General features: G+C 41.4%; 3 protein-coding genes and 1 non-coding gene across 5 annotated transcripts; 1 reads left to right on the forward strand and 3 right to left on the reverse strand.

Moving 5' to 3' along the window:
• Positions 1-1,362: 1,362 nt before the first annotated feature.
• HNRNPH2 (heterogeneous nuclear ribonucleoprotein H2) lies at positions 1,363-7,235 on the reverse strand. Of its 2 annotated transcripts, none has more exons than XM_004319551.4 (2): positions 7,088-7,235; positions 1,363-3,659 (listed from the first exon to the last, which is right to left on the reverse strand). In XM_004319551.4, the coding sequence occupies exon 2, from the start codon at positions 3,604-3,606 to the stop codon at positions 2,257-2,259; it is 1,350 nt and encodes a 449-aa protein (XP_004319599.1). In that variant the 5' UTR covers positions 3,607-3,659; positions 7,088-7,235; the 3' UTR covers positions 1,363-2,256. The 2 variants fall into 2 exon arrangements, with proteins under 2 accessions (XP_004319599.1, XP_019787815.1); XM_019932256.3 differs by having other exon boundaries at positions 7,100-7,219.
• A 96-nt stretch (positions 7,236-7,331) lies between these two features.
• On the forward strand, positions 7,332-16,522 carry GLA (galactosidase alpha). Its single transcript, XM_004319553.4, has 7 exons — positions 7,332-7,739; positions 10,482-10,656; positions 11,822-11,999; positions 12,577-12,668; positions 14,096-14,257; positions 14,721-14,918; positions 15,641-16,522. The coding sequence occupies exons 1-7, from the start codon at positions 7,531-7,533 to the stop codon at positions 15,905-15,907; spliced, it is 1,281 nt and encodes a 426-aa protein (XP_004319601.2). The 5' UTR covers positions 7,332-7,530; the 3' UTR covers positions 15,908-16,522.
• On the reverse strand, positions 9,422-9,494 carry TRNAE-UUC (transfer RNA glutamic acid (anticodon UUC)). The gene has a single exon. It is a non-coding gene; the product is annotated as a tRNA-Glu (tRNA).
• Positions 16,523-18,262: 1,740 nt separating the features above from the next.
• On the reverse strand, positions 18,263-20,961 carry RPL36A (ribosomal protein L36a). The gene is made up of 5 exons (XM_004319555.2): positions 20,864-20,961; positions 20,343-20,448; positions 20,075-20,142; positions 18,644-18,766; positions 18,263-18,336 (listed from the first exon to the last, which is right to left on the reverse strand). Exons 1-5 carry the CDS (start codon positions 20,864-20,866, stop codon positions 18,316-18,318), a joined length of 321 nt encoding a protein of 106 aa, XP_004319603.2. The 5' UTR covers positions 20,867-20,961; the 3' UTR covers positions 18,263-18,315.
• Between the last annotated feature and the right edge of the window lie 795 nt (positions 20,962-21,756).

Here is a 21,756-nt window from a genome sequence, read left to right on the forward strand (position 1 = left end):
CTGACCTGAGGGCGTCCAGATCTGAAGGTCATTGAGAGTTGTTAATGGCCACCATGATATGGGCGGAAGTGTAAGATAATCCCAGATGTCATGTTTTCAAAGTTCTCATGGGAGGTGCAAGGTATTATAAATAGTCAAATGCAATTTATACTTTCATAGAAAGCTTAAACTACTTGTTACAGGAAAGTAAGGGGCAATCGGGGATCATGAAGGAAGTGGCTTCTTAGAGTTGCCATCTCAGGGTTTATAGGCCTGTAGCCATTAGAGAACTATGACGGATCACAAAACATGGTCTTGAGACCTGCAGGATCAGCAGATTCTCAAGCACCACCCCCGAACTACTGAATTTCAGAAACTCTAGGAGTGGGCCCCAGTAATCAATGTTTTAACAAGCCCCATAGATGATTCCAGTGCACACTAAAGTCTGAGAACCATTGGTTTAAAACAAGCTTTAGGGCTTCCCTGGTGGCACAGTGGTTGAGAGTCTGCCTGCCGATGTAGGGGACACGGGTTCGTGCCCTGGTCCGGGAAGATCCCGCATGCCGCGGCGCGGCTGGGCCCGTGAGCCATGGCCGCTGAGCCTGCGCGTCCGGAGCCTGTGCTCCGCAACGGGAAAGGCCACAGCAGTGAGAGGCCCACCTACCACAAAAAAAACAAAAAACAAAGAAAACAAAACAAGCTTTAAATGCCCCCTGAAAAACCTTGAATAGTGTTTAGAGACTATTAATGAATTCATGGAGGAAACTGAATTATTTCTATAACATAGGCCTACTTCTTTTAAACATATAAAGCTGTCTTAGATCTTCTAACTTATGGTTAAATGAAAGGAAGAGGATTATTTATTTGCCTTTACTTCTTTGGATTTTGGAGCGTGCTGTCTTGATAAAGTACAATGTCTCCAGAGTAGCTCAATAGTCCTGTGGATGTGGTGAGGATAAACGTAGAAAAAAAACAGAAAAATGCTCCATCTTAATATTAATCTAAGGAACACAAATTAAAATAATAACGGGATGCCACTTGTCAACTAACAAACAGGCCAAGATCAAGCAGAATAATGTGTTTCATTGAGCAGGCTATGGGGGAAATTTTTTTTAAAAAATACACTCCTAGTGGAAACACAAAGTACCATAATCTTTCTGGCAATACAAATCAGAAGACTTAAAAATGTGTGGACCTTTGACTAAGCAATTCCACTTCTAGGAATATATCTTAGAAATAATTAATGATATGTGCAATAATGTATTATAAAGATGCTAAGGTATATTTATAATAATTAAAAACAATTTAAATTTCATCAGCACAGGACTGTATAAAAGAAATGGCTCATATGATAGAACATAATAAAAATCAAGCTATACAAGATTTTTCCAGTTTTCAAAAGGAAGGTTTATTTAACAAGTTTCACTTAGTACAATACATCTAATGGAAATCACAATACAAGGAAAGATTTAAACCAAAGCCTCAGAATTTCATACAAACGACATGACCAAACTCCTAAGTATTGGTATTACATCTCAAAATTGTCCCAGAGCGTTTTTTTTAAAAAAAGTAAAAGTGTACACTCACGTGCCTTATAGGATATTAAACCGAAAAGCTAGAATTAACAAACATGCCAAATGTTTTCACTTTAAATCGTAGACACAGCTCCTATATTTGAGTTTTACAGAAAAGCATGTTTCTCAACATGCATCCAAAGTTTTCAGTGTATTGTGGTATAAGAGCAACATTTAACATAAGTGAAATTGCTTTAACCTAAATACGCTTACTGCTTAGGTACACTCCTACAACATAACTAACTTGAGGAAAGCTGAAAGTTGTTTTAACAGTTATGGTCAATACTGAACTTTGTTATTACATCCTAGGTGAATGTTTCAGTGTTCAAAATTACTGAGCTTGAAGTTTTAAAACAATCTTGACTTCCACTTTACAGTAAGCATGAATCACAAGCCTGTAATGCAAAACCGTTAAACTTAATTTTTGTTTGTTTTCTTAAAAAAAAAGGAGAAAGCAAAAGGAAGAAAGGAAGGAAGGAAGGAAGGAAGAAAGAAAGAAAGGTAGAAAGAAAGAAAGAAAGAAAGAGGGAGGGAGGGAGGGAGGGAGGGAGGAAAAAGAAAAGGAAGCTAGCTGACCAAGAGTGATCAGAATCAACGATATTTCCCATCTACCAATCATACTGGATATGCCTGGCATCATTCCTATTCTAGTCAACTCCCATAAATGCACGGCTGTTATTTGTTGCTGTTTAGTACTCCTTCTCTAAGCGAGGTTTGATTGATAGTCACTGGAGTTTTCCTGCAGAACTTGGTCATATCCACTCATACTGCTCTGACCACCATAACCACCTCCGTAACCACCACTCAGCTGCTGGCTAGCAGGACCTCCGTAACTAGACTGGTTGGATATGCCCATCCCTCCCATCATTTGGCTACCATAAGCACCACCACTTGCCCCTGCTGTAGAATTCAAAAAGAGCTCTACGTAGCTGTGATCATAAGCACCCCCACTTGTGCCTGCGGTAGAATTCAAGAAGAGCTCCACGTATCTGTGTTGCATGTTAGCTTTGTCTTTTGCCATAGCTGCCACAGCATCTTCATGAGTAGCAAATTCAACATCTGCCTCACCAGTAACTCTGCCATCGGGTCCAATTTCAATGTGTACTCTCATGGGGTTAAGAGGTGAGAAAAAATTGTAAATATCATTCTCAGTGGCTCTGTAAGGTAATCCCCTCATGTGTACACAGTGCCCTGTGGTGCTCTGAAAACTGGACCCACCATCTCCATATCTATGATCAGACATTCCTGAAAAACAGTAATTGAGGTCTCTTCCAAATCTATCAGACCCAAAGCCATACCCATCATTATAGCCACCATAGTCATCATAGCCTCCATACCCTCCACCATAGGCACCCCGCCTCATCCTTTCAAACCCAGCCCCTCTGCCAATGCTATTATACCCCCTGCCAGCCCCTGGCCTATCATAGGGACCCGGCCGCTGCATAGCCATGAGCTTTCGAGGGGGATCGTAGTGGGTTCGCACTTCAGCTCGGCTACTCTTGAAGATTTCAATGTACCTGTGCCCTATTCTTTCCTTGTGTTTCTTTAAGGCCTTTTCAGCTATCTCCTGTGAAGCAAACTGCACAAAGGCCTCCCCTGTGCTCCGCCCCTGAAAGTCCACCGGCAGTGTCATCCCATTTGGCACAATTTCCAACCCAGAAAAGAACTGAACAATCTCTTCCTTGCTACAGCCAAATGGGAGTCCTCTAAGCCGGACGAAGCCATCATTGGCAGTATCAGGACTATTTGGACCTGTATGCTTCAACACCCAATCCATTTCAACACTGTTGGACTTGAACACTTCAACGTATCTGTGTCCCATGGTTTCTCTGTCCTTCTTCAGAGCCAATTTCACTTCATCTTCGGACTCAAGTTCGACAAACGCTTCACCACTTGGTCTGCCTTCTCTGGTGTAGATGAAACGAATACCTGATGTGCCATTTTGGATTTTGCAATCGGAGAAGAAGCGCATCACTTCATCAGCTGAGCAGGACCAGGGCAGGCCCCTGACCTTCACCACGAACCCCTCCCTGCCTTCTGTGCTCAGCATCATGGTGACTGTTGGGCTCTTGCTGGCAGGCTCGGTTCAGTGTAATTTCGGTGTAGCTGAAAAAAAATTAAGACTAATTGTCATGGAAAAATGTTCACAATACAGTAAGAGAAAAAACCAAACTATTAACAGAAAGCTCAATTACGCTGATAGCTTTTTTGTAAGGCATCTGTATAAACAAAAAGACTTCACCAAATTTCTAAGTCATTCATTCAACAACTATTTATTTGATACTTATTATGTGCTGGATACCATTAATGGTGGCTATTTCTGGACGGTGAGATTATGGGAGCTTTCTGTTTCAGAGAATGTTTTCTTTGGCCATTTCTGTATGTTCTAAGTTTTCCACATTGATCATATATAAACACATAGTCAGAAAAGATATACAAAAGATGAAAAGATATACAAAGTGAATGGCAAGTGGAAGACGTCAAGAAAGATGGTTATACCTGATTACATAAAAATGAAAAACTTCGTTACATCAAAAGATTAAACATAAAAGACAAACAATACACTTCAGAAGATACCTACAACAAATACTATCCTCATTATATTAAAAAACTCATACAAATTAATAAAATCACGGAAATATTAAGGCCAAAGAGGTAAGTGGAAAAAAGACATTATAGAGCATTCACACCTTCATTTTACATTTTTCAGTTGCCAGGTCCAGTACTTGGCTCTGGCATACAAGGTTCAATAAGCCCAGAAAGGGCTTATGGTTCTACAGAGGCACTGTACATCTTTACTAAAGACAAAAAGGGCAAATAAACATTATCCCTGCTATGACATAATTCTGTGCAGGGTGAAAGGGTGTTATAAAGCAGGGACTGGTTGGTCAATTCTATCAGTATAGAATGGTTAAATGAAAGGACTACCTGGTTCAGGGATCTCCAAATTCTTAAAATTATGATGGAGCATAAAATAGAAGGAGGCAAGGCAAGAGATAAGGCTGACTAGGTAGAGATCGATCCAGGAGTTCTTTTGAGACAGACAAAGGCTAAGGACATTTTAAGGGTTTTAAACAGGGGACTGAGGGGAGAAAAGTGAGGAGAGGGAAGTGAAGGGAGGAAAAAGAAGGAAAGTGAGGGGAGGAGAGTGAAGTAATCAGAACCTTTCAGAAAGATCACCATGGCAACAGTGTGGCAGTCACAGAGGGGATTGGGGTGACACTAGCAAGAGCAGTTAGAACTCTGTCTCTTAGAGATATGTTAAGGGATTCACCTAAGGCAACAGCAGTTTAAAAAAAGGGGGGAGGAAAGATATGATCTACACATTCAAAGCAGTGGACTCTGTGGGACTTGGTTAACAGATTAAATATACCAGCAATACAGATGTGAAGATACAGGAGAAGAGTCTGGGAAATGTTCAAACCTCATCAGTCATCAGAAATACAAGTTAAAACCAGAATTAACTGCCATTTTTCACCCATCAACATAGTGAAGTTAAGCAGGGAGGATAAGTCAATACTGATATTCAGGGTTCACAAACTAATATACTCCCAGAGGAGTGAAAGTTCATACAGTATCTCTGGAAAGCAATTTGGAAATATGTATCACACCTTTTGATACAGTAAACCCACTTCCGGTTATGTGCCCTAAGGAGAGGATCTGAAATTCAGACAAAGATTTATGGAGCTATATATTCTTTGAAAGGTATTTTACTAAGAAACATAAAATATTACACACTTTAAAAATTATAAAACTAATAACATGAGAAATTACTTATGCTATAATCTTAAGTGACCCAAGATCATAACTGTTTTATAATCTCAACTATGAAAAAGATATATGTTCACATATCCTTTGATCATGCTAGAATTCCTTCCATGAACCTGGTCAACAGAAATACTCACAAATGTTCACTGCCACACTGTTAGCAATGGCAGAAAATTAGAAACCTAATTATCCATCAATAGGGGGATGGCTGAGTGAATTATATTTTATCCTTAAAACAGAATGCTGTGCAGCTGTTTAAAAAAAAAATCTGCCCTGACCTAGGAAGATTTCCAAAATATATTAAATGAAGGAACATGTAGAGTATGATCCTGCTTATTTTAAAATATAAGCAGGCACATATATATGTATGCAAATTCACAGAAGTTCTGGAAGCATTTAAGTTGTTTTCTGAGAAAATGAACACTGGCAGGTAGGAAGAGTGTAGTGGAATTTCACTGTTTATCCTATATACTTCTAAATAGTTTAATTTTTAAAAGTCACTGTAATTGGAATTAAAAAGACAATGTTACAAAAGTACATGCATGGGGAATATGTCACATGTTAATAGTGGCTACTCTAGGTGGTAGGTTTATAGCTTTCTCAACTTTCTTTTTCAATTTTTTGTGCATTCTTAATTTTCTACAGAGTAATCACTTTTATTTCAGCAAAAAAATAACAGAAAACAAATTTAAATGTTTACTTTTCTGGGATTTAGTATAGCAAATTTGATAAAATTTTCAAATTTTGTATGTGCATGGCTTATCTGACATGGTCTGGGAACACTGGGCCTCTTGGAAAGAAAGTACAAAGTGTACTAACTGCCCTAAAACTACACTGAGGATTCAAGTCAACATTCACTAATTGCCTATTATGTACCTAGAACACTGCACGTGCAGTGATAACAGTCTTCCTATAGACCTTTTTAGGTCTGAGTGACAGATTAACGCCCTGGTTTTTGCTTGCCTTATCTCTTGGACGACCCATCCCATTTAATGTCCCTGCAGCCCTCTAGGCCTTAACATCCCCTCTGTGGTGGCAGGGAGGTTCTGCTTCATCACTGTGTCTCCTGGGAAGGCCACGAGGACTCTGTTGCCTGAAGTAGGAACCAGGATTCCATTTGTGAGTTAAGAATTTGTGCATTTATGTGTGTGTTATATACAGATGTTTTACAGACCAAAATGCTGAGTAGTTATCTCCGAGTGATGAATTACGTGTATTTTTTAAAATTTATAGCATACTATTATTTTTCCAAAGTCCAAAATTGAACACGTAGATTGTTATAAGCCGAAAAATAAACGTTATTTAAATATTTAATTCAGTAAAAAAAATTCATTGGGCGCCTCGGTCAGGCACGCAGCATTTGCCTAGATGTGCCTCCCCCTACAGACAGACAGACAGACAGACAATCAGGCACTGGAGACTGGGTGCCTGAATGGACGGACCAGCATTCAGGCCACTGGACTCAAGATCTGTTTTTCCTAATCCAGGGACGTGGTTTTCAAATGCTTTCCAGCTTACGGTTTCTCTTAAGGGTCCTTTGAGACCCGCCCAGACAGATAGATATACAAAAAACACAGACACAGTCACGAGCGTCCACCATTTCCCCACCAGGCGCAGCAAAGGCGGCTTCCCGGCACTGAGATGGGGGGAGGGGGGTGCGGGGGAGGGGAAAGCAGGGAACGAAAAAGGCGGAGGCGGCCCGCGGACCCCGCTTTGGTCTGCATCATCACCACCCCCGGGTCCCCGTTTCCCACCCACACACCAACCTCTAACGATACCGGATAATTTTCCTCTTTCTTCCCTCAAACGGCTTATAGCGAGACGGTAGACGACGACCAGAACTACTTCTGCTCACGTAAGCGTTTGGTCACGTGAGGATCTACGTCATGTGAGATCTGGGTCACGTGAGCACCGCTCGGCTCTAACTCGGGATTATTAAAGTGCCGCACTTCCTTCTGGTACGAAAATAGGGCGGGTCGATATCCAGAAAGAGAGAGAGTGGTTGGTGGCGTCGCGTCTTCTATGACTGGTCATTGGTCCGCCTCTGGTGATAACCGTCCCAGTTGCCGGAGAAACAATCGGGTCAGGGCTTAATAACTCACCGGTGATTGGTGATGAGGACGAAAGCGGGTTCCCCGGGCCGCCTCTGCCTTTTTAGCTCTTAAGGTTAAATTTAAAAGCCCAGGTGACTCGTGGAAATCTGTGCTGCATGATGACAGCGACGGTGAAGCTGGTGAGCAGAGTCCGGCGGCTGGGCTGCGTGCTGGCCTTTTGCTTCCTGGCCCTGTTTCTCTGGGGGCTCCCTGGGGCCCGGGCCCTCGACAACGGCTTGGCGATGACCCCTACCATGGGCTGGCTGCACTGGGAGCGCTTCATGTGCAACGTGAACTGCCAAGAAGAGCCGGATTCCTGTGTCAGGTATCAGCGATATTGGGTACCCGCTTCCCTTCGTCTTTCCGTGTATTTGTCTGGCTGTGTTTGGAGGGGTGGAGGGTCTCAGCGAAAAAATTTGAGCCCGAGGGAGAGCTCCCCTGTTGCTGCTGCTTTTTTATCCCCAGCAGACTGCCCTGGATGGGGACTAGTCCTAAATTCTCTCCATGTGACCCCTCTTGGCGTGGGAGTCCGGCCAGCGACCTCTGCTTCTCCACCTCTCTCTGCTTGATCATCCAACTAAGGACTTTCTCCATTTACCATCCAGTTCCGTTCAGACCCTTATTGAGAGCTGCTGCTCTGTCTCTGCCGGGTACTAGCAGTGAGGACAGCTGTGGTGAGTAGGAGAGACAGAGGACTAAGACGAGTGCCGTTTCTTCCCCTTTTGGGGTCACGGGTTCCTTGGCTGTAACTGGAGGGAATTTAGAGTGACCACGGAGTCTCTGAGATCTCCCCACCCCGTAGCCCTTGGGTATGGCATGTGCTTGGAAGGTTGAAGTGGAGGATCTTTATCAGTGGAAGGTGGATAAGACAGGTATTGATCCTTTCTGACCCACACATCCCTCGTCTGTAAATTGGGAAAACAACTCATCTCAGGGAACGACTCTGAGGTTAGGTAAAATAGTTCTTATCTCACACAGGTTGGCTTTCAATTAGATAACCCATTTAAAGGACAAAGTACAATGCAGTACCAGACTCCTCAATTAGGCATATAGAAGAAATGTTCTTAACCTGGAATCCATGGGAAAATTAATGCAAATCTGCAAATATGAGTATGTATGTTTTTCTGAAGAGAGGATCTTGAGCTTTGTTCACATTCTCAAAGGGATCCGTGACCTAGAAACAGTTAAGAATCACTGATAGATATTGTTTAAAACATAATAAAGACACCCTTGTTGCAAAGGCCCCTCTGTAAGCAGCGGTCATGGTAACATCCCAGTGGCCATAAGTTATTCCTATGAATGTCTTTACAGATGAAATCAGGATGTTGGTCAAACATGACAATTAATTGGCTTGCTAAGTTTCAGACTAAATCCATCCATCGTGACCCTGGGGTAAATTATGGCCATCACATATTTCTTTTTTTGTCTCTTCCTTTTTTCCTAAGTGGTGGTTGTCTTATTTTTGTATCTGATTGTATAATTAATGCATGATCATGGCAAAAATTGTAGATGGTAAAGAAGAGTATAATAAAAATAAAGATTCCCCTCATTCCACCACCCAGAAATAATCATGGTTAAAATGTTAATATATGACCTTTCAATTTTTTTCTATGTAAATAAAAACAGATTTCTTTTAAAGTGATTTTCAATAAAAATGAGATCACGTTTATGTTGTGAGCAGTTAACCACAAGACTGAAGTCTACCTGCCTGGGTTCAAATTCTAGCTTATTATTACTTAGCCAGGTGATCTTGGGCAAACTAAGTACCCTTTCTAAATTAAAGAGTGAGTGCCTGGCACAGAATAAGAGCTTTAAAAGTTAAATTGACTCTTTGCATGGTTTCTTTTCTGCAATTTGTTAGTTCCCTATTTTCCATCTGGTATGTTTGGGGTTCTTTTTGTTTGTTTACGTTTTGGTTTTTCTTTGTTTTTGGTCTATCATATGTTGTGAATACAGTGGTTCTTCTTTTTTTTTTTAAGCCACGCTGCACGGCTTGTGGGATCTTAGTTCCCTGACCAGGGATTGAACCTGGGCCCTCAGCAGTGAAAGTGTGGAGTCCTAACCACTGGACCACCAGGGAATTCCCAATACAGTGGTTCTTGCTGTATTTTGGTTTTGATATTTATGTGTCAAACATCAGGTTTTTCCTTTATTATTTCTGGCTCCGGCATCATGCAGAGAAGGTTCTTTCCTACCTGAAGATAACATAGTCATGTATATTTTGTACTAGTATTTTTATGTGTTTTTAAAGTATTTAAATCTTTAATCCATCTGGACTTTATTCTCCTGTAAGCAGTACTACATTTAATATATACTAAATTTCATGGTATCAAATGGCTGGAAGGATCTCTTTCTGAACTTTCTCTTTGATTCCATTGATCTGTGTATTCTAATGCTAATGGTACTACACTAGCTTCATTTACATTTTGTAGACTGTTCACCTGTTTAATCTTTGAGGTGAACTTTTTGAGTCATGTTGCGAAGTTCCTTAAAAAGTCCTTTGGGGATTTGTCCAGGGTTTTATTAAATGTCTAGAAGTGTATAGGGAGAATTACCTTTTTTTTAGTATTGAGTTTTCCTATTCAAGAGTAAAAGAATGTCTCTCCATTTATCCAAATAATTTGGGAACATCATAGTTTTATTCAGATGAGCCCTGCACATAATTTTAAAATTACCTCTAGGTATTTTAGGTTTTATCTGTTGCTTTTTTGGTTTCTCTTGTGAATGGTGTCTTTTTCTCCGAATAGGTCATTGCTGATATCTAAAGAAGCTGTTGATTATGTTAACTTTGTAGTTTTACTTTAGTAAACTGTCTTCTTAATTCTAATAGCCTTTTCAATTTCATGTATTTCTCATTCCTCTTTTAATTGTTTGGCGTTCTTAGGGTAGAGGGGAAAGGAGTGAGAAGAAAAAGGGCCTAGTCCAGTTTACCTTGCATTGGTTGTGATTACTGCCAAATTATTACTGGGTTGAAAAATAAATTGCAAAACCCCAAGATGCTTAACAAATAGGAGTACCCAAGCATTTGTTTAATGAATTGTAATGATTCTTGGAATTTCTCTTTCAGTGAGAAGCTCTTTCTGCAGATAGCTGAGATCATGGCCTCAGATGGCTGGAAGGATGTAGGCTATGAGTACCTCTGCATTGATGACTGTTGGATGGCTCCCGAAAGAGATTCAGAAGGCAGACTTCAGGCAGACCCTAAACGCTTTCCTGGTGGGATCCGCCGCCTCGCTAATTATGTGAGTTTATAGATAATTCTTTTTCATTCAGGAGACTATAAGCACTTCTGTACCTAAGCTTGCTCAGAAACACTTAGAAAGTAAAATAGCTGCTGTTATCCAAACAATGGATTCTAAGGCTAATCAGGTGGAATTTTCATCCCATCAGCAGATCTATGTTTTGCAATAGTTCTTGAGGCCCATCTTGAAGGAGTTCTCCTTTTGTGGAAACAGGTGAATTCTCTAGGAGGAAAAAGGAACTTGGTTCTTGACATGTGTGCATGTATTTCCATATAAGCTTTGAGCAGCTATCACAGTGGTACTATAAACTAGAGTTTTAGAAGATAGAAGGGATATATTCTGGAGATTGTTAAAGAGTAATAGAGCTGGACACTAGTTAAAGGTAGTGAAGAGTGATACTGAGTACAATTCAGTACTACTGCAATGGGGGGAAGAGCCAAGCTCAGTCCCAAATACACCAAAGAGGAGTGGGGTTTTATAGCCAACGAGCAGATTGTGGGGGTCAGTGGATGGAAAATTACTAAGATGAGACATCAGGAGGAGGGGAATTCTTGCTAAAGGCAGGCTGAGGACTTGGACATCAAGGGTGGGGCATAAGGAATTTGATCAGATATCAAAAGGTGGGGAGATGACTTCACAGGATTCTTGCTAAAACTGGACACGGAAGACCAAGGTAGAGGCCTACGTGAGAAGAGGTTTCAGAGGGGCCTAAGGTTTGGTTAAGGAGAGTCTTTGTCCAGATAAATCTATCATTGACCTGAAAAGGTAACTTTTAAGATCCCATCAGAGCCCGCACACCACAACAAAGAGTAGCCCCTGCTCGCCACAACTAGAGAAAGCCCACGCACAGCAACAAAGACCCAACACAGCCAAAAATAAATAAATTTATAACAAAAAAAGATCCCATCAGAGGAAGATTAGAGCAACTGAAAACTTTCCCTTCAGTTCTATGCTATAGTTACATGTATAGTTTGAACTCAGCAGAATTGGAGACTTTGCTCTTTATCTTCCAACAAACTCATCTGGATAATTTTGGGGGTTTTGGGATGGGGGCAAAGCCCCCCAGTACCTGGTGAAGTGTACTGGTCTCTGCCTCCAGCCTGGAGTGGTTCTCTCTACTTCATGATTGCCCTTCTACTGAGGTGACTCTTTTCTCTCATTTCAGGTCCATAGCAAAGGACTGAAGCTAGGGATTTATGCAGATGTTGGAAATAAAACCTGTGCAGGCTTCCCTGGGAGTTTTGGATACTATGACATTGATGCCAAGACCTTTGCTGACTGGGGAGTAGATCTGCTAAAATTTGACGGTTGTTACTGTGACAGTATAAAACATTTGGCAGATGGTATGTTTCATTCAAAAGATTTATTAGTTAGCCATGAGCAAAGGGCAGAACTTTGAGGCCAAGGTAGCTGAGCATCCAAAGTACTAATCCTCACGTTGGAAATACCCAGTCACAATACTGGAAATAATTATTCTCAATGTGCCAGAGCTCCTGCCTCTTCTCTTCTTGCAGTTTGTCCATGCATTTGTTCATTCACGCATGTAAAATCCACATGTGCCTAACCACAGCTAATACCATGCACTTTTAATTCAAGAGGGCTCTGAGTTAATTACAAATAGTAATTGTAACTCTCCATCCATCACTTGGAAAAGCATCCAGAATGTCAAACAGTCACAGAGAGAGGAGCATCTTCATTCCTGCCTCTCCTCAATATATGCACCATCCCACACTGTCTCCTTGGAACAATCCCAGCAGTCTGTGCAGTACTACGCACAGTGTAAGCACAGAGCAGTCACCTGTCTCTGCTGCTGGTTTAAAATATAAACATGGCCCTTCCAGGCAGCCTCTTTTAAAAATATACAGCCCCAGCTGGAAATTCCCTTCTTTCCCTTATTTTACACATTGTTTTCTCATACAGGTTATAAGCACATGTCCTTGGCCCTGAACAGGACTGGCAGAAGCATTGTGTACTCCTGTGAGTGGCCCCTTTATATGTGGCCCATTTTTAAGGTGAGCTAGTGAGCACAGAATCCAATAGAGCCTTGCTGATTTTCAGAACTCAAGAACAAAGGAGACGAAGGTCCCTGTCAAAGCCCAACCTTACTTAACACTCTCATCCTACCATCTCTCCCAGGATCCACCCACTTCTCACCATCCCCACTGCTATAATTGGAGACTAAGCTACCATCAATTGGGAAGCCAGTCATCTTTGATTCTTCCTTTTGTCTCTCGGTTCCCAACCTATCCACCAGCAATCCTCTTAGTACTATCTACAAACTATATCCTGAATCAGCCCACTTCATTATCATGTTAACCTATTCAGTTTCCTTCTAAGGGCTTAGCACTATATGGAATTATTTGTTGATTTGCCTATTGTCTGTCTCCTCCATTAGAATGTAAGCTCCAGGAGGGCAGGGACCTTGTCTGACTTTATCACTGTATCCCTACCATATGGTAAGTGTTGAATAATTATTTATGGAATGAATCCCTGTTGTCTCCTTCTAATCTCTGCAAAATTCTCTCACCTCTTTCTCAACATCTTAAACCTCAGATATCCCACCTGCCTATCTACAAACTTTTATTCATTCCTTCAACAAATTATATGCCTAGGATTCAAATTGCCTTATCATATGCTTGCTAAGTCCTGTGTAATTTGCAGGTTTTACTTATTAAAATCATTTTAGTTTTTTTTTATTGAAGTATAGTTGATTTACAATATTATATTAGGAGATCGTTGTATTTATTTCTGATTATAAAAGGAAATACATGTTCATTTTGGAAAAGTTTGAAAATACAGTGAAGTGTGACAAAAATTAAAATCTTCCATAATCCCAGTACAGTAGTCCCCCCATCCATGGTTTTGCTTTCTGCAGTTTCAGTTACCCACAGTCAACTGCAATCTGAAAATATTAAATGGAAAATTCCACAAATAAACAATTCATAAGTTTTAAATTGCACACCATTCTGAGTAGCATGATAAAATCTCGCACCATCCCACTCCATCCCGCCTGGGACGTGAATCATCCTTTTGTCCAGCGTATGCATGCTGTGTACGCTACCCACTGGTTAATACCTGTATAGGAAAAAATGTAGTATATATACAGTTTGGTACTATCCGCGGTTTCAGGCAACCACTGGGAGTCTTGGAATGTATCTCCCGCAGATAAGGGGGGACTACTATACCTAGTTACCGTTTGGTAAATTTCCAGCAAGAACAGTGTTAAAGCCATTTTAAGTAAGATTTTAAGTTATATAGCCTACTTCTGAAGCAAACTTCTTACAACGAAATTCCATTATAATAAGGATTTAGCTCTCCTCATGGAGACCTTTAATCTGTAAACTAAAGAGGCTACGAGAGCCTTTTTTAAACATGATTGTTTTCCTATCACAAGAATATTAGTAGAAAGTAAACAGAGGAGTTATCTCTGTTTTCACAGCCCAATTACACAGAAATCCGAGAGTACTGCAATCACTGGAGAAATTTTGCTGATGTTTATGATTCTTGGCAAAGTATAAGGAGTATCTTGGACTGGACAACTTCTAACCAGGAGAGCATTGTTCCTGTCGCAGGACCAGGAGGTTGGAATGATCCAGATATGGTAAGAAACTGAGCCCTCCTGTTCAAGCTCCTGCAGTGGACCTGTTTCCTACTTGACACTCAAGATAAATCAGAAGGGAGAAGTTCCTGGGAGCAGGCTTTATGTGAGAGTACTCAGAGCAGGGTGCCCTGGAAGGTGACTTGTCTGTATGTCTAGGCAACTTTAAGAATGTTTTGTCTTATCTCACTTGAATTCTTTTTTTAAAAATCTATTTATTATTTATTTGGTTGAGCCAGGTCTTAGTTGCAGCAGGTGGGCTCCTTAGTTGTGGCTTGCAGGCTCCTTAGTTGTGGCAGGCTGGCTCCTTAGTTGTGGCAGGCTGGCTCCTTAGTTGTGACATGCATATGGGATCTAGTTCCCTGACAAGGGATCGAACCCAGGCCCCCGGCGTTGGGAGTGTGGAGTCTTAACCACTGTACCACCAGGGAAGTCCCTCACTTGAATTCTTCATTCTTTGTCCCAGTTGGTGATTGGCAACTTTGGCCTCAGCCGGGATCAGCAAATAACTCAGATGGCCCTCTGGGCTATCATGGCAGCTCCATTACTCATGTCCAATGACCTCCGACACATCTGCCTTGAAGCCAAAGCCCTTCTTCAGGATAAGGATGTAATTGCCATCAACCAGGACCCCTTGGGCAAGCAGGGGTACCGGCTTAGAAAGGTACAGTAAATAATGTTCTATGGGACAAACTAGGAATTGGCCAGGAACATCTTCTCCTGCCTTTTAGTTTACAATTTATCCAAATGTTTATTTGGGGTGTGTATTTTTTTATAAAGTTATTTAATTAATTAATTTATTTTTGGCTGCTTTGGTTCTTTGTTGCTGTGCGTGGCTTTCTCTATTTGCGGCGAGCGGGGGTTACTCTTCGGTGCAGTGTGTGGGCTTCTCATTTTAGTGGCTTCTCTTGTTGTGGAACACGAGCTCTAGGCACGTGGGCTTCAGTAGTTGTGGCACGCGGGCTCAGTAGTTGTGGCTCACGGGCTCTAGAGCTCAGGCTCAGTAGTTGTGGCACATGGGCTTAGTTGCTCCATGGCATGTAGGATCTTCCCGGGCCAGGGCTCGAACCCGTGTCCCCTGCATTGGCAGGCGGATTCTTAACCACTACGCTACCAGGGAAGCCTGGGGTGTGTATTTTAAGATGGTTTAATATCCAAGTACCAAGTCTGTCTTGCACCTAAGTCTGTTACATTGGAGGATCTGCACTGATCTTTTGAGAATTTTTTTTTAATCTTGATATCATAATCAGTAATGAGGCTCCCTTGTGCTAATTTTTCCTAGAAGTGCTCGATAGTTCTGATTATAAGACTTAATGCCACAACTAACAAGGCAGCTTATTGCTAGTTACCAAGCTATCACACCTATTTTCTTGGCTTACTTTTCAGGAGGACAACTTTGAGGTGTGGGAACGCCCTCTCTCTAACTTAGCCTGGGCTGTGGCTATGGTAAACCTGCAGGAGATTGGTGGACCTCGTTCTTACACCATCTCTGTTACTTCCCTGGGTCAAGGACTGGCCTGTAATCCTGACTGTCTGATCACGCAGCTCCTCCCTGTGAAGAGGAAGCTTGGGTTTTATGAATGGACTTCAAGTTTAAAAACTCAAGTAAATCCCACAGGTACTGTTTTGCTTAGGCTAGAAAGAGCAAGCTAGACTGCATTAAAATGCTTCCTTTAAAATGTATTATTTTGTTGCCAAAGTGACTACCCCACTTTTGTCCACCTTCAGCTGTTCTTATTTCTTTGAGTAAAAGTTTCTACACTTGAGCTTTTTTGTTGTTGTTGCTGTACGCGGGCCTCTCACTGCTGTGGCCTCTCCCGTTGCCGAGCACAGGCTACACTTGAGCTTTGTGATGATTACCACTTCTAAAGCTATCTGGAGAACATTTTTGGGGAAAAGCCTTTGAACCTAATGTAAACTGCTGAGAAAATAATAGCTTAATAATATAATAAGTAAAATAATAATTTACAGACATACCTCATGTCATTGCACTTCACAAATACTGTGGGGTTTTTTTGGTTTTGGGGTTTTTTTTACAAATTGAAGGTTTGTGGCAACCCTGCGTGTATCACAAGTCTGTTTGGCCCTATTTTTCCAACAGCATTTGTTCATTTTGTCTCTGTGTCACATTTTGGTAATTCCTGCAATATTTCAAACTTTTTCATTATTATTATATTTATCATGGTGATTGCAATGTTACTACTGCGAAAAAAAATTGTTTCTCTGAAGGCTTAGATGATGGCTAGCAATAAAGTATTTTTAAATTAATGTGTATACATTGTTTTTTTTAGACATAATGCTATCGCAAACTTTAATAGATTACAGTATAGTTTGAACATAAGTTTTATATGCAAAAACCAAAAATTTGGTGACTACCTTTATTGGAACCAAACCCGCAATATCTGTTGCCTGTATTGGAACTATGTGACAGGCACTATTCTAGACGCATATGGTGTAGTGACTCATTTTTATCCTCCCAACAACCCTGATGTAGGTATTTATTCACTGTCAATTACAGCCAGGATTTAAACCCAGGCTTTTAACCCTTACACTGCCACCTACTGAGGTATTAATAATTGGATGGCACTAATTATCTTGGCCTAAAGATAAAAACTACTTCCTCAGTTGAAGGGCAAAAGAATACCCCAACAGGAATAACCTTCATAAATGGACAATTTAGAGGCAACCCAACAGACATTACTGAATTTTTATGGAAGAATCTTGCCAAGAAACATACCACCTAGGTTTCCAAATCCAAGTTGTTTGCAGTCTAGATCCAACAAATGCAATTGGCTTACTTTCACCAACAATAGTTGATACATTATGACCTAAAATACTGAACCTCTGGCCAGAAGACCCCCTCCACTTTTAAGATGAATTGCCTTATCTCTTGAGGTTCCATGATGAAGCAATGAACTTCAAACTGGCATATGGAGGAATGAGTTACTGAGGCAATTTCCAGATACTCTAATTCCTTGCTTTTCCTCCAATTGGTTTACCTGAGGACCAACCTGCAGTCAGTGCTTCAGGCCTGCTCCTTCCCCACCTCCCCTTGTACTATCAATCACCCTTCTCCCACATAAGCAAAAAAGGGTGTATTCATCTCACCCATCCAGAATGCAGGACAGTACAAAAGCTAACAGGGCACAAAAGGCCCACTCAAAATACAAAGTGCATGTTGTTGTAACAATCCCTTTGCCTGTCAGGTGATTACCAATTATTTTCAATAAAATTGGAGGGCTAAGCATTGTCAGTTAATAAAAATTGGAATAGAATTGGTAAATCCAGACAATTCAACCACAGAAACTTGGAAGAAAACTGCTCTCATTGAGATGTGCTTCCAGTCACCAAAATGTGTAGCTTATTTGCTTCACATCCAGAGTTTTGCAGCACAAGAATGAAGCATACAATAGCATACAAAGAGGATTCCAACTATTAGGCATTTTACAAAATGGACAGTTATCCCCCATAGGTTCCATTGGGGAATTTCACTGGAAATTCTATCCTTTGCAATTATTTCAACATGATGAAAATAATTTATATCTACTTTAAAATGTGAGGAAGTATATAAAAATGCTTAGGGGGCATGAAAATAAGTCTAATGACATATATAATATAGTATGCTATGCCTAGAGAACCGGGTTGAAATTCCTCATACAGTGACTTTAGTAGTAAACATTATTTGAGACAAATTATTTCACTCCTGGTGAACCTCATGTTCACTATGGATGTAATTGTTACTGATCTCATTCTATTTGCCCTGAATTCAGGTCTCTACTTATGTCCCATGATAACCAATAACAGCCTTTGCTTTTTAACAAAAGGAATCCCATGAAGTCCCAAGTGATTAAAGTGCAAATTAGACCATCATAGCATCTGATGTGAGTTCAACCAGTCAGATTCAACCCTTAATAAGTATCTAGAACCATCAAGCATAAATTTCCCAAGGAGAATTTTATTGATGGCACTAATTTCCCTTCCAAAAAAATAAGCAATTGAAACTAAACGAAGTAAACAATCTCAAATGTTTATTGCTTTCATAACAAAACAAAATATGAAGCTCAGAACTGGATCACTTGGCCCTGTAACAGAACAGGAAGAAAAATGGTGAGTTTTTGTATTTTGCATAGAACCTTTACTCCATCAAGAACAGCGTCTATTCCTAAAGGGATCACCATCCTTTATTAAGGCCAGTCTTCTCATTCTCCCCTTCCTACTCATGTCAAAACCAACACCAAAATACTTTGAGCTATGGATCTAGTTTAGTTATTTTCAGAGGATTGCCCCTGATCTTGACGCCACAAAAATGCGTAGGCAGAAATGTTCACCTCTCTCAACATAATAAAGCCATAGAGAAAATATTGCACCTTCCACCCCATAATTATCTACCTTTCTCTTCTTATCTCCTCCCAGCTCAAAATGCTTGCATCTCTTAATAGCCAGCATTCTCTTAGATCTGCAGTTCGGCTCAACACATTCAAGCCTCAGCACAATCTTCTTTGTAGTTTTAGCCTGGAAAATAAAATTAAGTCAAAGCCTTCATAAATCACTACAGAAAATCTTTCTTCAAAAATATGACTGTTGGGTCAAGTACTACTTAAGGCAAAGCTCTGCAAAGTTTAAGAGTTGTGACAATCTGTTTTCAGCTATAGGGAGAAAACAGAAATGTGAAAATCAGTGTATTTAAGAGAAAATGGTGGCAGATTATCTAATTGAAATCAAGTTCTCCATTCATATCAAACATCCTAGAGGGCTTCTTATCAAATAGGCATTCATCACACCACCCTGGCCTTTCAGCTCTACGTAGTTAAGTATTCCACACACCCAAAAATGGGTCAACTGAGTCCATGCAACTATGAAATAAACACAACTTTCACAACCCATTTAAATAAGTTAATAAATACTACTTAATATCTATTCTCCAGAGACTACCCACAATTACATCTAGGTTTTATGTGCATTCAACTGTATTATTTAACTCCCCACAAATACTCAACTTCTAAAGCCTGCTCCTGTAGTTAGAATTCTATTCTTTAAAGTTCTCAAAAGAGCAGAAACCTAAGTACAATGTCCCTATCTCCTAAACAAGTTACCCAAATGTGAAAAGGCATATCACCACCTAGTGATCAAACCATTTATTGCACCTAAATGACCACTAAAATCACTCCTGAATACTTTCTGTAACCAGGCTGAATGAGGACCTAAGTGCCAAAAGAAATGCTATGTTCGTGGGAAGGCTATGCTCCAAGCACTGTATACTTTAGGGGGTAGACAAATCACCTGAGGTAGAACAGAAACTCAGAAATTCAGCCTGAGACCAACAGGGAATTCAGGAAGCCAGTGGAAGACCTAAATAGCTATTTTAAAGAGCTTTAAGACTTCATGAGTTAGGTAGCAGACTGACTGTAGACTTCTGAACTGAGAAGCAAAATAAGAGAACAATTCTTACTGCAAGCATGAGCTAAGGATTCGTTAGGACATGGCAACGGATAAGGAAGAGGGTGAAGAAAAGGATTTACGGGTGTCCTCAAACTTCAGTCCTGAGGAAGGCAGGGCACATTCCTTGATGTTTGCCTCTTCAAAAAGAGGACAAAAAAATATAAAACAATGAGGCAGTGCAGTATTGTAGACTGGAGTGAGACCTGGATTGCACTTCCAGCTCCACTGCCTACTAGATGTATGTCTCTGCAGGTAACTAAGATAACTTCACTGAAACTATGAAAACACATACCTATGTTGTAGAGATGTGTGGGCTAAAAACAAATGGGAAGTCTCTGCCACAGTAAGTGGGAAGCATATCAAACAGTGACCACTACAAACCTTTTTCCGGAAAATCGGCTTAGTCTGCCCACCATAGCCACTCTGCTTCCTGTCATAACGCCGCTTTCCTAGGAGAATGAAAATTATTTGTCAGGGTTTATCAAACATAACAAATCACAACCGACAAGTGGAAGTCTTCTCAGCGGTTTTATCTTGGGCTTTCCAGCAGAAATATCAATGCCCAAGTGGGGAAGGGAGGGAGGACTGGGCTCGTGTATTATATAACACAAATGCCGCATTAAAACCAAATCACGTATGCCCATCTTACCCTGGGCATACAGAGAATCCTTGCCCTTCTTGTACTGTGTCACTTTGTGGGGTTGGTGCTTGCCGCACTTCTTACAGAAAGTCCGGCGGGTTTTAGGAACGTTCACCTAGTAAATAAACCGTTCAGAACGCGCAGTGTTATCAGACCAGCCGCACAAAACGCCCGACCCGACCCAGCTAAAGCTAAGGCATCCCACGAGGACTAAACTCTCAAACTCGCTAACACACAACGCTGACTGGAAGGTGGTCCGGCCCCATGTGCTTCAAATACAGCGGCCTCCGCCGAGCCCAAACTAAAACGAGAACATATTCACTTTACCGCTGGCTAAGTCTACCTCTTTGACCCCATCACTTCAGTTCCTGGCCCCGAAGCCCGGCCCCTTTGGGCTCGACCGCGGCAACACTGAGTTTCTTTGGTACAACGAGTCCACGTAGGAGCCTGGACGCATCCCGGGAAGGAACCATCAACCGGGAAGTAAAGATTAAACTGGATGTTGCCTGGCCGCCACCCCAAGCTCCTACCATGTTTGCGAGCGCGCTATCGGCACGGAAAGAGAGAGGCCTGGCCGGAAACGGAAGTATATAGGAGGTTTCTGGTCGCGCTTCCTCATGGGAGTCGGTGGGAACGACCATAGAGTTTAAGGCTCTGTGCGCCGCGCCCTCTGGCGGCTGAGAGGACTCGATTCAGGATCGCGGGCGCAGGCTTAAGGAAGGGCTCCGGCTGAGGCTGATCCACTCTCTTCAACTTCCACCCGCCTCCCTCCAGCTTTGCAACTTTTCCTCACTTCATCACTTTTGGTGGATACTGCTGCGTAGCACCGTTAAGTGAAGGAAGCAGTGCTCTTCCCAGACCATCTGGCCTCCGTGTGCCTCCCGAGGGAAGCCAGGACTAGGGTCGGTCAAGTGGAGGAGCCCTCCACCTCCATATCCCATTCCCGTTCTACTTCAAGGACACTGGGAACAACATCTTTCATAGTGAACTGCTGGTTCACTGAAGGCTTGGAGGGAGCCAGTGCTCTAGTTTATCTATCACATGGCTAGTTGTTGCATTCCACAGATGTTTATTGAATGCCTATTCTGTGTTGGCCACTGTTCTAGGGGAGGGACACAGTAATCAAATAATCAATGTCATAAATGTATAATTACAGACTAAATACTTTGTCAGAAAGGAACAGTGCTCAGCATTAAACAGCCCCCTTTTGTTGAGGGAGCAAGTTGGCTGACCTAGGTTCTGAAAAGTGAGGATGAAATTGTTCAGCTCCAACAATAGCAATAACCAGGCCAAAAGATAGGAAGTATCCAGCATTTCTTCACTTCCCTGCATACCTGGCAGAAGGCATGTGCTAGGTTTCAAGAGAGTCCAGCAGAGAAAGACTGCAGGGTACTGAGCATTTTAAATGAATTGTCCCATAAAA

This window comes from Tursiops truncatus, chromosome X (assembly GCF_011762595.2).
Source record: "Tursiops truncatus isolate mTurTru1 chromosome X, mTurTru1.mat.Y, whole genome shotgun sequence".
Classification (NCBI taxonomy): Eukaryota; Metazoa; Chordata; class Mammalia; order Artiodactyla; family Delphinidae; genus Tursiops; species Tursiops truncatus.